The following is a 16,319-nucleotide window of genomic DNA, read 5'->3' as shown; positions in this document are numbered from 1 at the left end:
TGGCTACAATAAAATCGAAACAAAGAATAGGCTTCTTTCACTTGAGGACGATATGTGGGTGGCATTATCAAAAATAAGACCTGATATCAAGAGTTTGTGTTCCAAGCATCAATCACAAGTTCCACACTGAGTATACATGCATGGTACACTGAGGTCTATTTGTGTGTTTGTCGTGTAACACTGTAACTACTTGAATACATTGTGGACCTACTGTAAAACTTGTCACAATTACATACATATTTGTATTGTAATACTATTTTATATTATAGCAAGATCAGTGTAAAGAGTATTTTCATATAATCTAGGTATAAGATGTTGTTGCATGCACTGTTGAAATGAAAAAAAATATACAAATATACAGGGAGTCCCCGGCTTACGAAGGATTCGGCTTACGACGTTCCGAGGTTACAATGCTTTTCAATTATATTTATCAGAAATTATTTCCAGGTTTACGACGCATGTTCCAGGGTTACAGCAATTACAACGCTGATCTGGCGGAAGAAATATGACTCCAAAAATGCAAAATAATCAATATTTGAAGGTTTTTTGATGAAAAATGCAATAAGAATGCAGTTTACATAGTTTTCAATGCACCTAAAGCATTAAAAGTAAGGTTTTCTTAGGAGTTTTGACCAAGTTCCGGCTTACGATGATTTTCGGCTTACAACGCATCTCAAGAACGGAAACCCCTTCGTAACCCAGGGGACTGCCTGTAATAAAAAACTACGGAGATTTTAAATATATATATTTCCTTATAAGAGTGCCGGGAACTTTTGAAAGGCTTGCCAAGGGTGCCTCAAACCAGGAAAGGTTGGGAACCACTGACCTAAGGTCTCTAGCTGAAATTTAAGTTATATAATCTGTCTGTGCACTAACTATTATAACACTCAATGCATTCTTTTTCTCTCCAATATTATTAGTTACTACCCATACGTATTATGATTAATATCTTTTATACTACCTCAGCTATTGTGCTGTTTATTCATTTTTTTTATCATGTCTTGTGTATCTACTAGATTGTGTATGTTACTGTCTGTAATGGCCAAATTACCTTACCAGGAGTCTTATTTTCCTAGGTCTGAGAACTTGAAACTGGAAGTTGAACAGGTGATGAAAAACGAATATCATATGCAAGTCCTAACCCAAGCTGCTTCAAAACTGCAAAAAGATGTAGTGGTATCCAAAACATAGCATAAAAGGCTCACTTTACAAACATAGTTGCAATCACAAAACACTACTCAAGTTAGGAACAGAGTTAAAAACACTATACAGTTTCTGTTAAAAACACTATACAGTTTTCTGTATCTCTTCAACTGACAATCCATTCCCAAAGGCTCCACTTCAGGATAATGCAGCCTACCATAACCTAACCAGCGTAACTTCTTACTTGTTTTAACAAGCTGAGGTATAAGTAAACTAAAAGGGCTGGTTAATGGAATTATCCTTGCAAAAGGGCAAAAAGTGAAACCGGAACGAAGCAAGCTATGCACCGTTTAAATATTAAAGTAGAATCAACCAAATCACGGCTGAACCACTAAGTCTAAACGGAGAAACACGTTGGTAAAGACATCACAGCATGCTGGAGTGAATACTGGATGAAGGGTGGGGAAGCAAGAGGGTTCTTGCACATCACCATGTAACTGTGAAGGCATCTGAGAGGTGAATACTGAAAAGCGAGAGTTGAATAACACCAGGCTAACTCACTCTAGATAGGTAAGTGGCAAAACCCAACGATAGGTTTTCACAAACTTTCCTATACAGCTTAATGCTTTCATCTCTGCTTTTCATAGATGAAATAAAGCAAAACCAAAAACAATCACAATACTATATAGGAGAAATTAACCAGAAATCATCAAAATATAGTATACTATAGGAGATCATGACCAAGTATTTAACACAAAGACATGAGGAAATATGACAACGTAAACATCCCAGCACCATTTAGTGGGAAACAGATGCATACAAAGAATCCTAGTGAGTTAGCCAAGCATATTTTTATTTTTTTTAAATGTCGATCACACCAAATGGCACAAAGACAAAGCTAACTTTAACAGTAAGCAAGGTTCATTCCAAATAATATGGGTTTCAGTATACTATACTGTATATTTTGTTACAAATATGGGAAAATGAGGTAGATAATTGCCTTTTGCAAAGTTTTCAAATAACTCAGTTTAGTGTCATGCTTCTTGTTTATAAGCATATTGAATGTTTATGGTTAACATCATTACCAAACAAGGGGGAGTAAGTGTGTGGAATTGCTGTTTATTACCCATAAAGTGTTATTTGCCCTCATCTGACAGGGTCTCTTGGTTGGCTCTATTAATTCAGATAACTGCGAGATTACTGTATACCACTAGGGACCAAAGTTTGAAACTCACTAGTAGTATAGCCACTCCATCAAAGATGAGAAGTCTAACCCAATCAGTTGGAGGTCTGCAAAAAGCTAAGGAATAGCTCAGTTAGAAACTGAAAGGAACATGACTTAGCAAAGGGAGCTCTCCCTGATGCATGTTCATGGAGGAAATGTATAAGATTCATTGCCAAATCCCTTGCTACCCAGCAAGACATGCACTCTCTCTTACAGGAACCTCTGGAGACTTCCAGTATCAAAGTAGCAGAGAGTGCACCACCGACTAGGACTGGCGAGCGTGTAGGGTGGACCTGGCTGCTTTCATGGCACCTTAACCAGACAATAAGCAAACTGGGATATCACTTGGCAAGAGGCCAATGAGTAACTGCTAGAGTGAAGTGAAGGAGGAGTGTGATAAACACTGTTTATCATTCCTGGAAGTAGTTTGGGAAGAGAAAAACAAAGTAGTGCCTAACAGGTGATGCAACTTACTTCTATCATCACACAAAGGACCAAAAAAGGAAAGTGGGAAACCAGAAGTTTCTGTAAGTTTGGTAACTAACAATCAAGCATGAGAACACCCAATAATCAAAAACTTCTCCATTATACAGGAAAACTTGGACCATTATGTTCCTGTACCCAGACTGAGGGTTGAGCTGATCTGAAATAGCATTCCAATTTGGACAGAATGAAAATAAACCAACAAAATGCAAACCATCCATTTAAGCATCTGCAGTGCTGAATGACAGAGCATGAGACACTACCCATTTTTTCCTGAAACACATCACAATAGTGATATTACTGCCAACCAATACCATGAGAGAGACTTCAACTGGTCTACAGAAAACCTGCAACCACAGCATTCCATGACATCCTACAGATCTCTGTCCTACTACGTACTTATGTCCCTATTAATTTCTAACTAATTATTCCTTGTACTTGTCATCATAGTTCAGCCATCTCTAACTTCAAGACCTCAATCTACTTTCCAGCCCGGACTTCACACTTCACTTTAACTTTATTTGTAAAATGATCCTATCATTGCACTCTGGCTGATAAACCTCTTTCTATTTCACCCACAATGCATATATTTTTCCTCTCAATGCCCTCTTAATCTCTGCTTTACAGTTCAACATATTCAACAATGATAAGTAGCACATAATCTCTGGGTGCATCCACACTACAGTAAAGCACATCACAAACACACATCAAAAATTTATTGCAAACACATCATAAACAGTTTGGAAACAAGTCAATTACTACACATGAAGAATGATCTCTGGTAAATACTGGATCATCATAACAGGCACCTATGATTATAAGCTCACACTGACTTGTTCATGATGTGTGTGAAAAGTTGCCATCATGTATTGATGACGTTTTACTGCAGTGTGGATAAAACCACCTGCCACATAATCCTTTGGTTATCAAAAAATCTCTTGATCTTTGTACAAATTTAATCCTAACAACACGCTCCACCCCACACACATTTTTACAAGCACTTTCCAGTAAACTTTTGCTTCCTTTCTAGTCAACAAAATTTTAAATCTTCATAATGTCAAGTACCGGCTTTTTTCATTAATTAAACGGATCCGTGTACATATTGTATATACCTAAATAAATAACTAATGGTAACCACCTTTCGTAATAAGTACGAAATCTTGAAATTAAGTTAAAATGTAGCTCTCCAGTATCCTTGTAAAACCTACCTTCTGATTCCCCCTCCTGTCTCGTTCTCCTTACTCCCCCTCTCTCCCCATCCCCCCCACACGTTTTCCTTCGCTCTGGCTGATTTGCCACCGGTGTGTCTCGTCCCAGCTCCTGCCTCGTAAGCGCTTGTTAAGAACTTCTCTGATCATTGTGAGTACGGTTATTATACCATATGATATTTTGGATTTGGTATTGGGCAGAATATTTAGTTTATTATGTTGGTTATGTTAATTAATTGGTAAGGTTTTGATATGTTAAGTTTTGTTAATTAAATGTAATTTTTTTTATTGTTTTTTCCATATAACCTATTGTTAATTTTGTGGATTTAACTTGAACCTTGACAAATGGGGGCCTGACCGGGATCTCTAAATTTAAAATTAAATTCTGCCCAAATCCATTTCAACGTAACATTTTGTATTCTGATCGTGGGATATGATTATCATGTGTTGAGTATTAATGTTACAGTGCGCAAGTAATTCAGTTATGTTTCAACAGTGATACGTATTCCTTTTAGAGTAAGCTTTATTTTTAGTGCTAACGAGGTATCTCGAGTGTTCTGTCCGCGAGCCACCATCGACCTTTAGTGTCTTTAAACTTTAATTACGGTTGTAACTAAGCCAATATAGTTTATAATCGGGTCTTGAGCACTGATTAACCACTTTCGTTGTATTTGGAGCATTCAGCGGAAAATCATAAGGTAACATATTTTGCTTAGCGGCCGTCGACATGGGTAGTTCGTGTAAATGCTCGTTATAACTAATTATCCTTGTCCGAAGCATTCTTTTCCGAGGTGTTAACTTCAGAATTCGCTTCCCAGTTTCCATTGTGCACATTTATTATGACAAAGTGTTTAACACAGTATATGGTGTAGACTATATATCCTACTTTCAGAAGTAGCAATTGTTTACAAGGTGTTACTAACAGGTAGACGTCTCTTAACTCGAAATGCCACTCTTTAGTGTTGATGATTTTCATAGTGACCCAGCGTCACACCTGACTTCCATTGTTGTCGCTAATAAGAATGAACTTTTGTTGTTAGCAGCTAAATTTGGGGTAGCTCTTCCTCCTAATGCAAAGAAGGATGTAGTACGTAATTACATAGTACAGCATTGTATAAGTGAAGACCTAGTGGATAGTTCTGAGGGCAGCAAATATATCGTAGACGTGGGTGATAAATCATCGGATGTAGAGTATATGAAGCTGGCTATTCAGTTAGAGCAAATGAAAAGAGAAACCATAAATGCTGAACTAGAGAAGAAAAAGAGACAGTTGGAAATAGAAAATCAGGCTTTATTAGAAAGACAGCAAAAGGAATTGGAGTTTATTCAAGCTAAATTAGACTATGAAGCTCAGTTAGCTCAGCAAATGGAAGAGAGTAAAATCAGGTTAACTATGGAAAATAAAAAGCAAGAATTAGACCTAGAAGCTAGACAACCAATGAAATTTGATTTGACTAGATGCATCAAGTTAGTTCCTAAGTTCGATGAGACTGAAGTTGACGTGTTTTTTAAGAATTTCGAAGACTTGGCTTCTTACATGAAATGGCCTCTTGAACAATGGGTGTGGCTCATTAAGCCTAAGTTGGTCGGGAAGGCTGCCACTGTTGTTGGTAGTCTGGTAGGCGAATTGAGCTATATGGTAATCAAAAAAGCTGTTTTAGATGCATATGCTGTAACTAGTGAAGGTTATCGTCAAAAGTTTCGTAATTATGTTAAGCCCCATATTAAGACTTGGACTGAATTTGCTGCAGAAAAATTAAGGTTGTTTAAAAAGTGGCTTGACTCAGAAGATGTAGTTACTTATGAGGAATTAATTAATCTCATTGTAACTGAGGAATTTAAGAGACGTCTCCCTCAAAATATCATGTTGTATATAGCTGATAAGGAAGAGAAGGATCTCAAAAAGGCAGCTGTTTTGGCTGATAACTATTCATTAATACATAAAGGCAGTCTGGGTAATGTAAAACCACATAGAGCAGAACCGCTGGGTGATAAAGATGGGAAGACTGATAGGGGTTTGTTTTGCAATTATTGTAAGAAGGAAGGCCACATGATTAGTAATTGTCCGAATCCTGCATGTAAGAGGGGAAAAGTGACTGAAAACAGAGCTCCAGTTAAGGTGTTCCCAGGATACAAATCAGACGCCGGTAAGAATCTGCAATGCATTGCGTATCACAGGATAAGAATTTGTTTGAAAAATTCATTTGTAACGGTACAATATCATTGCGCAGTAGTGATAAACCCATTAAAGTAAGAATGTTAAGGGATACAGGTTCAAACCAAAGCATTTTAATTAAAAGTGTTGTTCCAAATCTCACATTGCTTGATGAAAATGTCATAGTCAGGGATTTAACTGACGCTAAACTATTGCCGCTTACAGAAGTGTTCATGGATTGTCCGTATCTAACTAGTAAAGTAAAAATGGCTGTTAGAGAAGGGAATTTCCCCTTGCCAAATGTACAAGTGTTACTTGGTAACGATCTTGCTGGAGAACTGTTGTTACCCAATCTGATAATGTATGAAACTCCTGGAATAATAAAGGAAAGTGAGAATGAAAGAGATCGTGAGTACGAAAAAGAGGAAAATGAAAAGGAGTCAAAAGTGGAGGGTTGTGTTAATGTGATGACCCGCAGTATGGTTAATAATGATCGAGTGAAAGTAAGTGTACCCAACCTTGCAGATAAAGTACAAATGAACAAGAAAAGCCTTGTAAAGTTACAGAAAGAAGATCCAACTTTAAAGGGTGTTTATAAGCAAGCATTGGAGAAAGGAATGGAAAAGGTACCTGGATATTACTTTAAGGATGATGTACTTTTCAGGTTATATAGACCTCCTAGGCTGGGTAATGATGAAACATGGAGTGACAGAGAACAGTTAGTAGTCCCTCATGATTTACGTAAGGATTTATTGGAGCTCGCTCATAATGTTTATTCACATTTTGGAATTACTAAAACTTACAACCAATTAGCATATGATTTTTTCTGGCCTAAAATGAAGGCGGATGTTGTAAATTTCATTAAACATTGTCATATTTGTCAAATTGCCGGTAAACCTAATAAGGTTATACCAAAGGCACCTTTGAATCCTATTATTGTACCTCATGAGCCCTTCCATCGAATTATCCTTGATTGTGTAGGTCCACTGCCTAAGACTAAGAAAGGTAATCAATATCTTGTGACTATAATGTGCCCTACCTCACGATTTCCTATTGCACTTCCAGTCAAGAATATTTCATCTAAAAATGTTCTTAACCACTTACTCAAAGTATTTACAACTTACGGGTTTCCTAAGGAAATCCAGTGTGATAGGGGTACCAATTTTACTAGTGATGTTTTTCAGAAAACTCTGAATGAGTTGTGTATAAAACAGTGTCTCTCATCTCCTTATCACCCAGAATCTCAGGGAGCATTAGAACGGCATCATCAGACTTTAAAGTCGTTGCTTAGGAAATTTTGTATTGAATCTGAATCTGATTGGGATGAAGGCATAGACTATTTACTATTTGTAATTAGGGAAGTACCTTCTGAGTCTCTAGGTGTATCCCCTTTTGAAATGCTATACGGTCGTAAAGTACGTGGTCCTTTACAAGTAGTTAAAGATAAGTTACTTGACAAGTATAACGTAGAGGCTATAACAGTGAGTCAGTACCTACAGAAATTAAAGGGAAATATTAATAAGATTCATAAATTTGCCCTAAACAACTTGTGTAAAAATCAAGAAGAGATGAAAATTATTAGGTATGATAAAAACAGTAAAGATAGGAAGTTTAATGTGGGAGATTTAGTCTTGGCCTTCTATCCCATTACTGGTTTTCCTTTTAAAAGTAAGTTTTCTGGCCCTTATGTTATACAGAAACGTTTAAATAATCAGAATTATATCCTAAAAACTCCAGATAGACGTAAAAGCACTCAGTTAGTCCATGTCAATATGCTTAAAGAATATCATGCCGATTCCTCTGCTGCTCTATTTTGTTCCAGAGACAGATATTGTAAAACAAAAGTCCACCACCTTAAAGGATGTAAATTCTTTAGGCCTAAATGAAATCCCATCTTGGGCTGACTTTTCTAATAAAGAAATCTTAGAATCTCTTCCGCAGTATCTACAGCACCTAAATGAGAAGCAACGGTCGTGTGATATTAAGAATCTGCTACGACAGTATGAAGATGTATGCAGTGATAATCCCGAGAATGCAGTGTTATTTCTCACGACATTGAGTTATTGCCAGGAACTCGTCCTATACGACAAAACAAAAACTACTATCGAACCAACTTTGAAAAACGGAAGGTAATGCAAGAAGAGGTCGAGTATCTACTGAAGCATAAACTTGCTGTGCCTAGCAAGTCTCCTTGGGCTTCTCCTTGCTTACTAGTGCCCAAGTCTAATGGTAAGGTCAGGTTATGTACAGACTATAGAAAATTAAATTCGGTAACCATAAAAGACAGTTATCCCCTGCCACGTATTGATGATATACTGGACTCCATTGGTAAGTCGAAATATTTAACCCAAGTCGATATGCTGAAGGGTTATTATCAAGTCCCATTGTCAGGGAGAGCGAAGGAGATGTCCGCCTTTATTACTCCCTTTGGGTTGTTCCAATATGAAAGACTTCCTTTTGGTCTGTGCAACGCACCTGCCACATTTCAGAGAATGATAAATGATGTCATAAGAGATCTGGATGGTGTTTACGGTTACTTGGATGACATTCTTGTAGTATCTGACACATGGGAGGAACATCTTTGTAAACTTAAAGCACTTCTTGATAGATTTAGAAGGTTGGGTTTAACAATAAATCTTGCTAAATCAAACTTTGCTAAAGCTCGTGTAAAGTACTTGGGACATGTTATTGGAAGCGGGGAAATCTTGCCTAAAACCACTAACATAGAAGCTATATTAAATTATCCCGTACCTACAAACAGAAAAGTAATGAGATTCATTGGAATGACCTCCTATTACCGTAGATTTTGCAAGAATTTCAGTAATGTAGCTCATCCGTTGATAAACTTGACTAGTACCAAGACTAAATTCGTATGGGATGAATCTTGTCAAGACTCCTTCAAACAGATCAAAAGCCTACTTTGCTGTAAAACAGTATTAACAACTCCTGATCCTTCAAAACCTTTTGTTCTCCAGGTAGATGCATGTGACTACGGTGTTGGTGCTGTCCTCCTACAAGAGAAGCCTGAAACGAACTTGCTTCACCCTGTGTCTTACTATTCATGCAGGTTGAAGAAGCACCAAAGGTCGCTATCTACTGTGGAGAAAGAGCTCCTAGCTATAGTACAAGCCTTGCAGAAATATGAAGTCTACGTTTCCACAAATAACCCCATTACTGTGTACACCGACCACAACCCCCTCGTCTTCTTGAACAGAGCTCGAAATGTGAACCAGAAAATTTTAAGATGGTCTCTCTACTTGCAAAACTTCAATATCAGTGTTCAGCACATTCGTGGTCAAGACAATCTTATAGCTGATGCACTGTCAAGAACACCCGTACCAGGGAATATCGTACCTTCATAGGTTAAGATCTCTTCAGCGGGGAGGAGATGTCAAGTACCGGCTTTTTTCATTAATTAAACGGATCCGTGTACATATTGTATATACCTAAATAAATAACTAATGGTAACCACCTTTCGTAATAAGTACGAAATCTTGAAATTAAGTTAAAATGTAGCTCTCCAGTATCCTTGTAAAACCTACCTTCTGATTCCCCCTCCTGTCTCGTTCTCCTTACTCCCCCTCTCTCCCCATCCCCCCCACACGTTTTCCTTCGCTCTGGCTGATTTGCCACGGGTGTGTCTCGTCCCAGCTCCTGCCTTGTAAGCGCTTGTTAAGAACTTCTCTGATCATTGTGAGTACGGTTATTATACCATATGATATTTTGGATTTGGTATTGGGCAGAATATTTAGTTTATTATGTTGGTTATGTTAATTAATTGGTAAGGTTTTGATATGTTAAGTTTTGTTAATTAAATGTAATTGTTTTATTGTTTTTCCATATAACCTATTGTTAATTTTGTGGATTTAACTTGAACCTTGACAATAAATACATAAAAAACCATGTCTACTAAAGTTACATTGCTAATATTAAAGTTCTATGATTATGAATATGATTTATCAGACATTTACCCGATCTGTTTACCTGGCAAACACTAAATTTGTTTTTGTCCTACTTATTTCCATGTTAACTTTAAATACATCAATACTTACTTAGTTGTTCTTAAGTAGCAAAGCAATCCTCCTCTTCAACCAGCTTTAAAAGTTCAGGATCCAATCCTAGGTTTTTAATCAAAACTGCAAGGGTCAATTCTTGGCCACTCTCATTGTTCATGGTTTCCTTAACTTTAGACCGGAGGTCTTCCAGAGCTTCTTGACAAACTCGAAGCCACTGAGCTGTAACAGAATCTAGATCCTGGGTTTCCCACTTTGTACGGTACATTCTCACAAGTTTCAGTTTTCTAAGGGTGTCTTCTTTTTCTTTTATTCTTAGTTTTGCTTCCTTGATTCTAATATCAACTGGCAAATCCTTACCGTAATCATCACTATTTATGGGGGAAGAATCAAATTTTCGAGGAACTTTAAATGTCACTTCCTTGGAAGTATCCTCATTATTTTCATTCTGGATTAAAGATTCCAATTTTCTTTTTTCTGGAGGCATCTTAAAATTATATGGACATCTTGCTAAAAGAATAAAAGCCTCTCTAGAAGTAGACACCAAAGCAGAACTTTTTCATATGGTATATGTTAAATTAATTCAAGGTATCTAATGATTCTGTTCATAAAGTCATTTGTTCTGTACTGCTAAAGTTTTTAATGTACTACTATTAATGATTATGGCAGAGAGGCTATCTCCTACAGTAAAGCACCTGCAAGAAAAAAAATAACAAAATGTAACATTTTGTGTAAATGCTTCAGGGCACTAAAAGGCATGCAATGGTATATGTTAAATTAATTAAAGGTATCTAATGATTCTGTTCATAAAGTCATTTGTTCTGTACTGCTAAAGTTTTTAATGTACTACTATTAATGATTATGGCAGAGAGGCTATCTCCTACAGTAAAGCACCTGCAAGAAAAAAATAACAAAATGTAACATTTTGTGTAAATGCTTCAGGGCACTAAAAGGCATGCAATTTATTGATAAATCAACAAATAGATACACAAAATATGCCAGAGTCAAATTTTTATTTACATAATTTTGAAAACTATGATTATTAACACTCATCCTAAGGCTGGTTAGCTCAGCATTTGCTTTAGTTTTATTCACCCTATGTAGCTACTACTTTGGTATCCAAATAATGGAACAGTAAAAAAAAAACTCATTTCAAGTATTATGAGTATTAGTATACATAATGTTCACCATGACACCATCTTAACTACCAACTCCTGAGGGAAAAAAAATCCTATTATTATGGAGGATTAGTTCATCTAGACCTCTGAGCCTAACAACGGCTCTTCTTGACCTGGTTTTCAGGAATTAATCCAGAGAAAAAAAAAAATTAGACTACTTAGGAAACCAGTTTTACTTAGGAACATCATGATCCTATTAAATACAAAATTTTTGCCTTCAGCAAGAATGCCTTTCAATGTCGTGTTTTTCAAACATAAGTTCCTTTGATGGTTCCAAATTGGACAATCGACTAATAAGTGTTGGACAGTCATTGGTGTCTGGCATGTACTACATTTCATTGGGTCTGGATGTGGATTTGACATCAAATGACAGTGTGAAAATCTAGTATGGCCTTATACGCAGTCTTGTTAGTAACACTTCTTTCGCTCTTTTCAAGATGATGACATCCATGGATTAACTTCGATTTTCATATTTCTCAGTTTGTTTGTAGTTTGCACTGATGTCCAATCTATTTCCCAGTCTTAATTGAGATTATCCAGTCTGATACTGGGGCATGTGTCATTGTTGATGGAATTGTGCAAGCTAATTTGGCAGCTGTATCTGCTTTTTCATTTCCTTCAATTCCCACGTGCTGGAATCCAACATATTTTTATTAATAGTCCTGATTGAATAAGTTGGTGTATTTTTATTTGGATTTCTTGTACAAGGTGATTTGTAGACTTGTACTTGTTTATAGCATCAATAGCACTTCGCGAGTCACTGAAAACTATGGTGGAAATTGCCCTCTTCTCAGATATTATATTTAGTGCTATTTGTATGGCTGCAAGTTCAGCTGTGCATACTGATGATATTGGGGGAAGACTTGTCTTAACTAACTTATCTTTTGAGAATGCTGAAGCTCCTACTCCAGTGTTGTTATTTTGATCCATCTGTATAGATCATAAGTTGATCTCCCTTTCTTCTGATGTGCTCCAACGCATGTTGGTGGTACATTTCTGTGTTTGCCAATATTTCTTTTTAATAGATATGATAGAGTAGTACATATTTTTACTCTTCAAAGTCCAGGGTGGTGTGAATTCCATTGCTGGATGGAAAATTGGTTTAATATGTGAATTCATTAAAAATTTGGTTCTTTGTGGGAAAGAGCTATCACTATGGTTTTCTATTCTTTGATTATAATTCAGAAAGCAGGTAGAGTGGGAGATGTTTCTGCTTGAAGGGAAAGGCCCCTACGCATAGTTATCAAGTTGCGGAGATGTTTTAGGGGTAATATACCTGCTTCTACTAACCGGGAGTTTATAGGGGATGATCGAAATGCTCCCGTGCACAAATGTATTCCTTCTTGGTGCAGTGCATCTAGTGTTTTTAATGTAGCTTCTGAGGCAGATGAATATATTGGGCAACAATAATATATTATAGATAGTACTGTTGCTTTATATAACATAAGCATGGTGTTACATCCAGTTCCCCATTTGGTATGTGATAGTTTTTCAATATTGCTAGGGCTTTTATGCCTTTTGCTTTAATATACTTGAGGTGTGCTTTCCAGTTCAGGTGCTGATCAAACACCATTCCTAGGTATTTAACATTTATGCAGAATTTAATTTCGGTATTATAAAGACAAAGTTTAATTGTTTGTTGTTTTAACCATCTTTTATCTTTATAGAAAATTATTGCATTTTGTTTTATCTATTGAAAATTGGAATCCTATTGAATTTGCCCAATTGGTAATATTTGAGTTGGCTGTATTGAAGATTCATTGGGCATGTCTTAGAGTGCTACTTGTAGTATAATATATGGCAAAATCATCAACATGCAAGCTGTTTTTAACTCAGTTTGGTAAATTTATTGTAATATCATTGATTGCTAAAGCAAATAGAGTACAGCTTAAGACACTGCCTTGGGGGATTCCTTCTTCCACTTCATAAACATTTGAATAAGAATTTTCTATTCGAATTTGGAAAGTTCTATCTGATAGATACCATATGCTTTTTTATGTCAAAAAATATTGCCACTGTTAATTTTTTCTGATCAAATCCTTTTTTGATATGATCTTCTAGACAAGTTAGTGGTTCAAGGGTTGATCGACCAGCTACTGATCCTGATTGTGTTGGTATAAGAATTGAATTTTTAGTTGACATATGTTAATCGTGAATTAACCATTTTTTCTAGTATTTTACATAGACAGCTTGTCAAAGATATAGGTCTATAATTGGATGGATTACTCGAATCTTTCCCAGGTTTGTTTACTGGGATAATGATAGCATGTTTCCATTCACCTTGAAAAATGCATTTCATCCAGATGCTTTAATATAATCTTAGTAAATATGATTTGGCAATGGGGGCTAATCTTTGTATCATTTAAAATGATATTTTATCATAGCCTGGGGCCAATGGATGACATGAATCTAGAGCACTGTTTAATTCATCCATATTAAATGCATAATTATATTCTAGATCATCAAGTTTCAAAATTGAGTACGTATAGTATTTTTCCCCAGTGCTCTTATATTTTGAAAATGTTCATTTAGATTGGAGTAAGCACTTATGTTTTCAAAGTGTTTCCCTATTATATTCGAGATTTCATATGGGTCACAATATAGTTTCCCATTTAGGTTTATTGCACATCTTGATTTTCTTACATATTTTCCATTAATTTTCCTTATTTTTTGCCAAATATCTTTCATAGATGTATTTGTTGACAAGCTTCATACATAATTTTTCCATGATAATATTTTCTCAGATATTACAAGTTTTTGTAATTTGGCACTATATTCGTTGTATAAATGTTTAATATACGTAATTGATTGTTATGTTGATGACCACTAACTTGTTTAGTATATTTGTATGGTTGGGCAATTTGTTGAGGGCTTTGAGCTCTGTCTTAAGTCTGCTAAGATTCGACTTAATACGTGTTTGATTTTGCTTAAAGTTGCTAAGGTTGGAGTTCATCATGGGACAGGGGATTTATTTGGGTGTGGCCTTGTTTTAGGTATGCTTTTATCAGCAGCATATCATGAAATCCGTGAAGAATTCACATAGTACTGTATTGTGGTTTTGGTTATGCGGAAATGGTGGTATATTTCCGGTGTGTAGACTGTAAATGTCCCAATCTGCTTTTTGGATATTACATTTTACAGATGGCAATATTAAATTATTATCTAAATAATTAAGGACTATGGGGAAGTGGTCACTGGTATACGAGTCATCCAGGACATTCCACTCAAGTCTTTCAGCTAAGTCGACTGAGCACAGTGAGATATCTACTGAAGAAAAGGTTAAGAGTGTATTGGAGAAATTAAGTTGGTACATCACTTTCATTTAAGTAGCATAGGTCATGCTCTATGTTTGTTCCTGGTGCATCAGCAGGGTGACTGTTATTCCAAAGGGGACTATGAGCGTTAAAATCTCCTACTATAAGTAGGGATTAATGTAGATGATTAATTAATTCTGGTAGATCACTGAAATTCGAGCTAAAATTTGTTTGGTTGTATAAGTTACAAATTGTGATCATATTATTATCCGGCATATATAATTTGATTGCTGTTATCTGATATGATAGTGATGGTATGTTTAAAAGTTCATAGGTGATACTATTATGAACATATATTGTTGTGCCTAGTTTTCCACCATCAGTTGGTGAATAACAAGCAGTTTTATACTGTCGAATGTTTGTGGGGTTAGATCCTATGTGTTGTAGGCATATACATATTGGGTTGTGGTCTTGAAGGATTCTTTGTAATTCACCCAGATGTAGTCAGGTTAAGAGGCCATTTATATTCCACTGAATAATTTTATTCCATTATTGGGAGGAATTGGTGTTAAATTCTGTAAATTGATTGCCGATTTTACTTTGCCTCGATGTTTATATGCTTTTGAATTTATTTGTGGCTTTTTAATTGTTGTATTTGTATGTTGGTTATTAGATTCAGCAGTTGTTTGTTTTTCATAATTGAATATTAATAGGTCTATTTTTTATTTTATAATTTCCTTTTTGTATGTTAAGGATTCAGAACATAATTCATTCTCCCGTTGGTGTGTTAAAGGGTATTTCCTTAATTTAATAAAATTGTCTATACAATTTCGTATTGTGTCCTCTGCCTTGGTGGTTAGTTGGTTGTATGTACCTATGAAGCACTCATCACAACCACAAGACGATGCATGTTTGGTGATGTTAGTTATTGGTTCAGAAGTATTTGATCTAGTTTTAGAAATTTCTGGTTTTGTAATTCTATTGGTCCTTTTCTGTAGTGATAAGGACTGTTGGTTTGAGGGGTTATTTGTTTTGTTGTTCTTAGTGGAATATTTGGGTCTTGTGGATGGTTGGGGAGTGATAGTTATATTTTGGTTTGGTTTAATGGTATGATTTTCATTAGCATTATCTGTTGGGAATTGTAAAGTGATTAATTGATTCTTTACTGTCCAGATGTTGGCTGTTTGATTGGGACTGAGGGTAATTGTGTATTTCCACTTGTGATGAAGTTAGTACAATATCTTTTTTAAAATGTTCTCCTGGTGTAGTTGGAGTTTCTTTGGACTGATTGTAATTTTCAATATTCACTTTTTTTCCCTTAGGTGGAGTTCGTTCCAGTATTCTTTTCTTTTTGTCAGTTCGATTATCATTATTATTTGACTCCCCTTCCATTGGAAGGTCTTTTCCATTGATATCTGAATCTTCAATGTTAGTAGTGGTACTGGTGGATATATCAACATACTTGTTTTGAGGTTGAGAATCAGTTTGTGTCCTTATATTATCTTGTTATTTGTTATTAATGTGATCATAGCTAGATTTTTAGTTACATTTGCAGAACAGTGGATTTTAGATGGATTACTGATTCCTCACTTTTAGCTCAAGTCTAGCTTCTTTGACTGACATTCTTGTTTTATTTATCAACAGCTGGAGCTCTGTGTTG

At 35.8% G+C, this 16,319-nt stretch overlaps 1 protein-coding gene and 2 long non-coding RNA genes across 3 annotated transcripts in view; all 3 read right to left on the bottom strand.

The window, feature by feature from the left end:
• The window catches only part of LOC135217971 (uncharacterized), a 39,551-nt gene extending 29,274 nt beyond the window's left edge, over positions 1 to 10,277 (bottom strand). Inside the window, exon 1 of the long non-coding RNA XR_010315252.1 lies at positions 10,267 to 10,277. This is a non-coding gene — a long non-coding RNA (uncharacterized LOC135217971). The remainder of the gene's footprint in view (positions 1 to 10,266) is intronic.
• On the bottom strand, positions 10,277 to 10,714 carry LOC135218103 (swi5-dependent recombination DNA repair protein 1 homolog). Its single transcript, XM_064254249.1, has one exon. It carries the CDS (start codon positions 10,712 to 10,714, stop codon positions 10,277 to 10,279), a length of 438 nt encoding a protein of 145 aa, XP_064110319.1.
• Positions 10,715 to 10,970: 256 nt separating this feature from the next.
• The window catches only part of LOC135217969 (uncharacterized), a 47,831-nt gene continuing 42,482 nt past the window's right edge, over positions 10,971 to 16,319 (bottom strand). The window contains exon 3 of the long non-coding RNA XR_010315250.1: positions 10,971 to 11,121. This is a non-coding gene — a long non-coding RNA (uncharacterized LOC135217969). The remainder of the gene's footprint in view (positions 11,122 to 16,319) is intronic.

The sequence above is a fragment of the Macrobrachium nipponense genome, chromosome 9, assembly GCF_015104395.2.
Source record: "Macrobrachium nipponense isolate FS-2020 chromosome 9, ASM1510439v2, whole genome shotgun sequence".
In the NCBI taxonomy this organism is placed as follows: Eukaryota; Metazoa; Arthropoda; class Malacostraca; order Decapoda; family Palaemonidae; genus Macrobrachium; species Macrobrachium nipponense.
The sequence above is the reverse complement of the archived record's forward strand: the minus strand, read 5'-3'. Positions and strand labels throughout refer to the sequence as shown.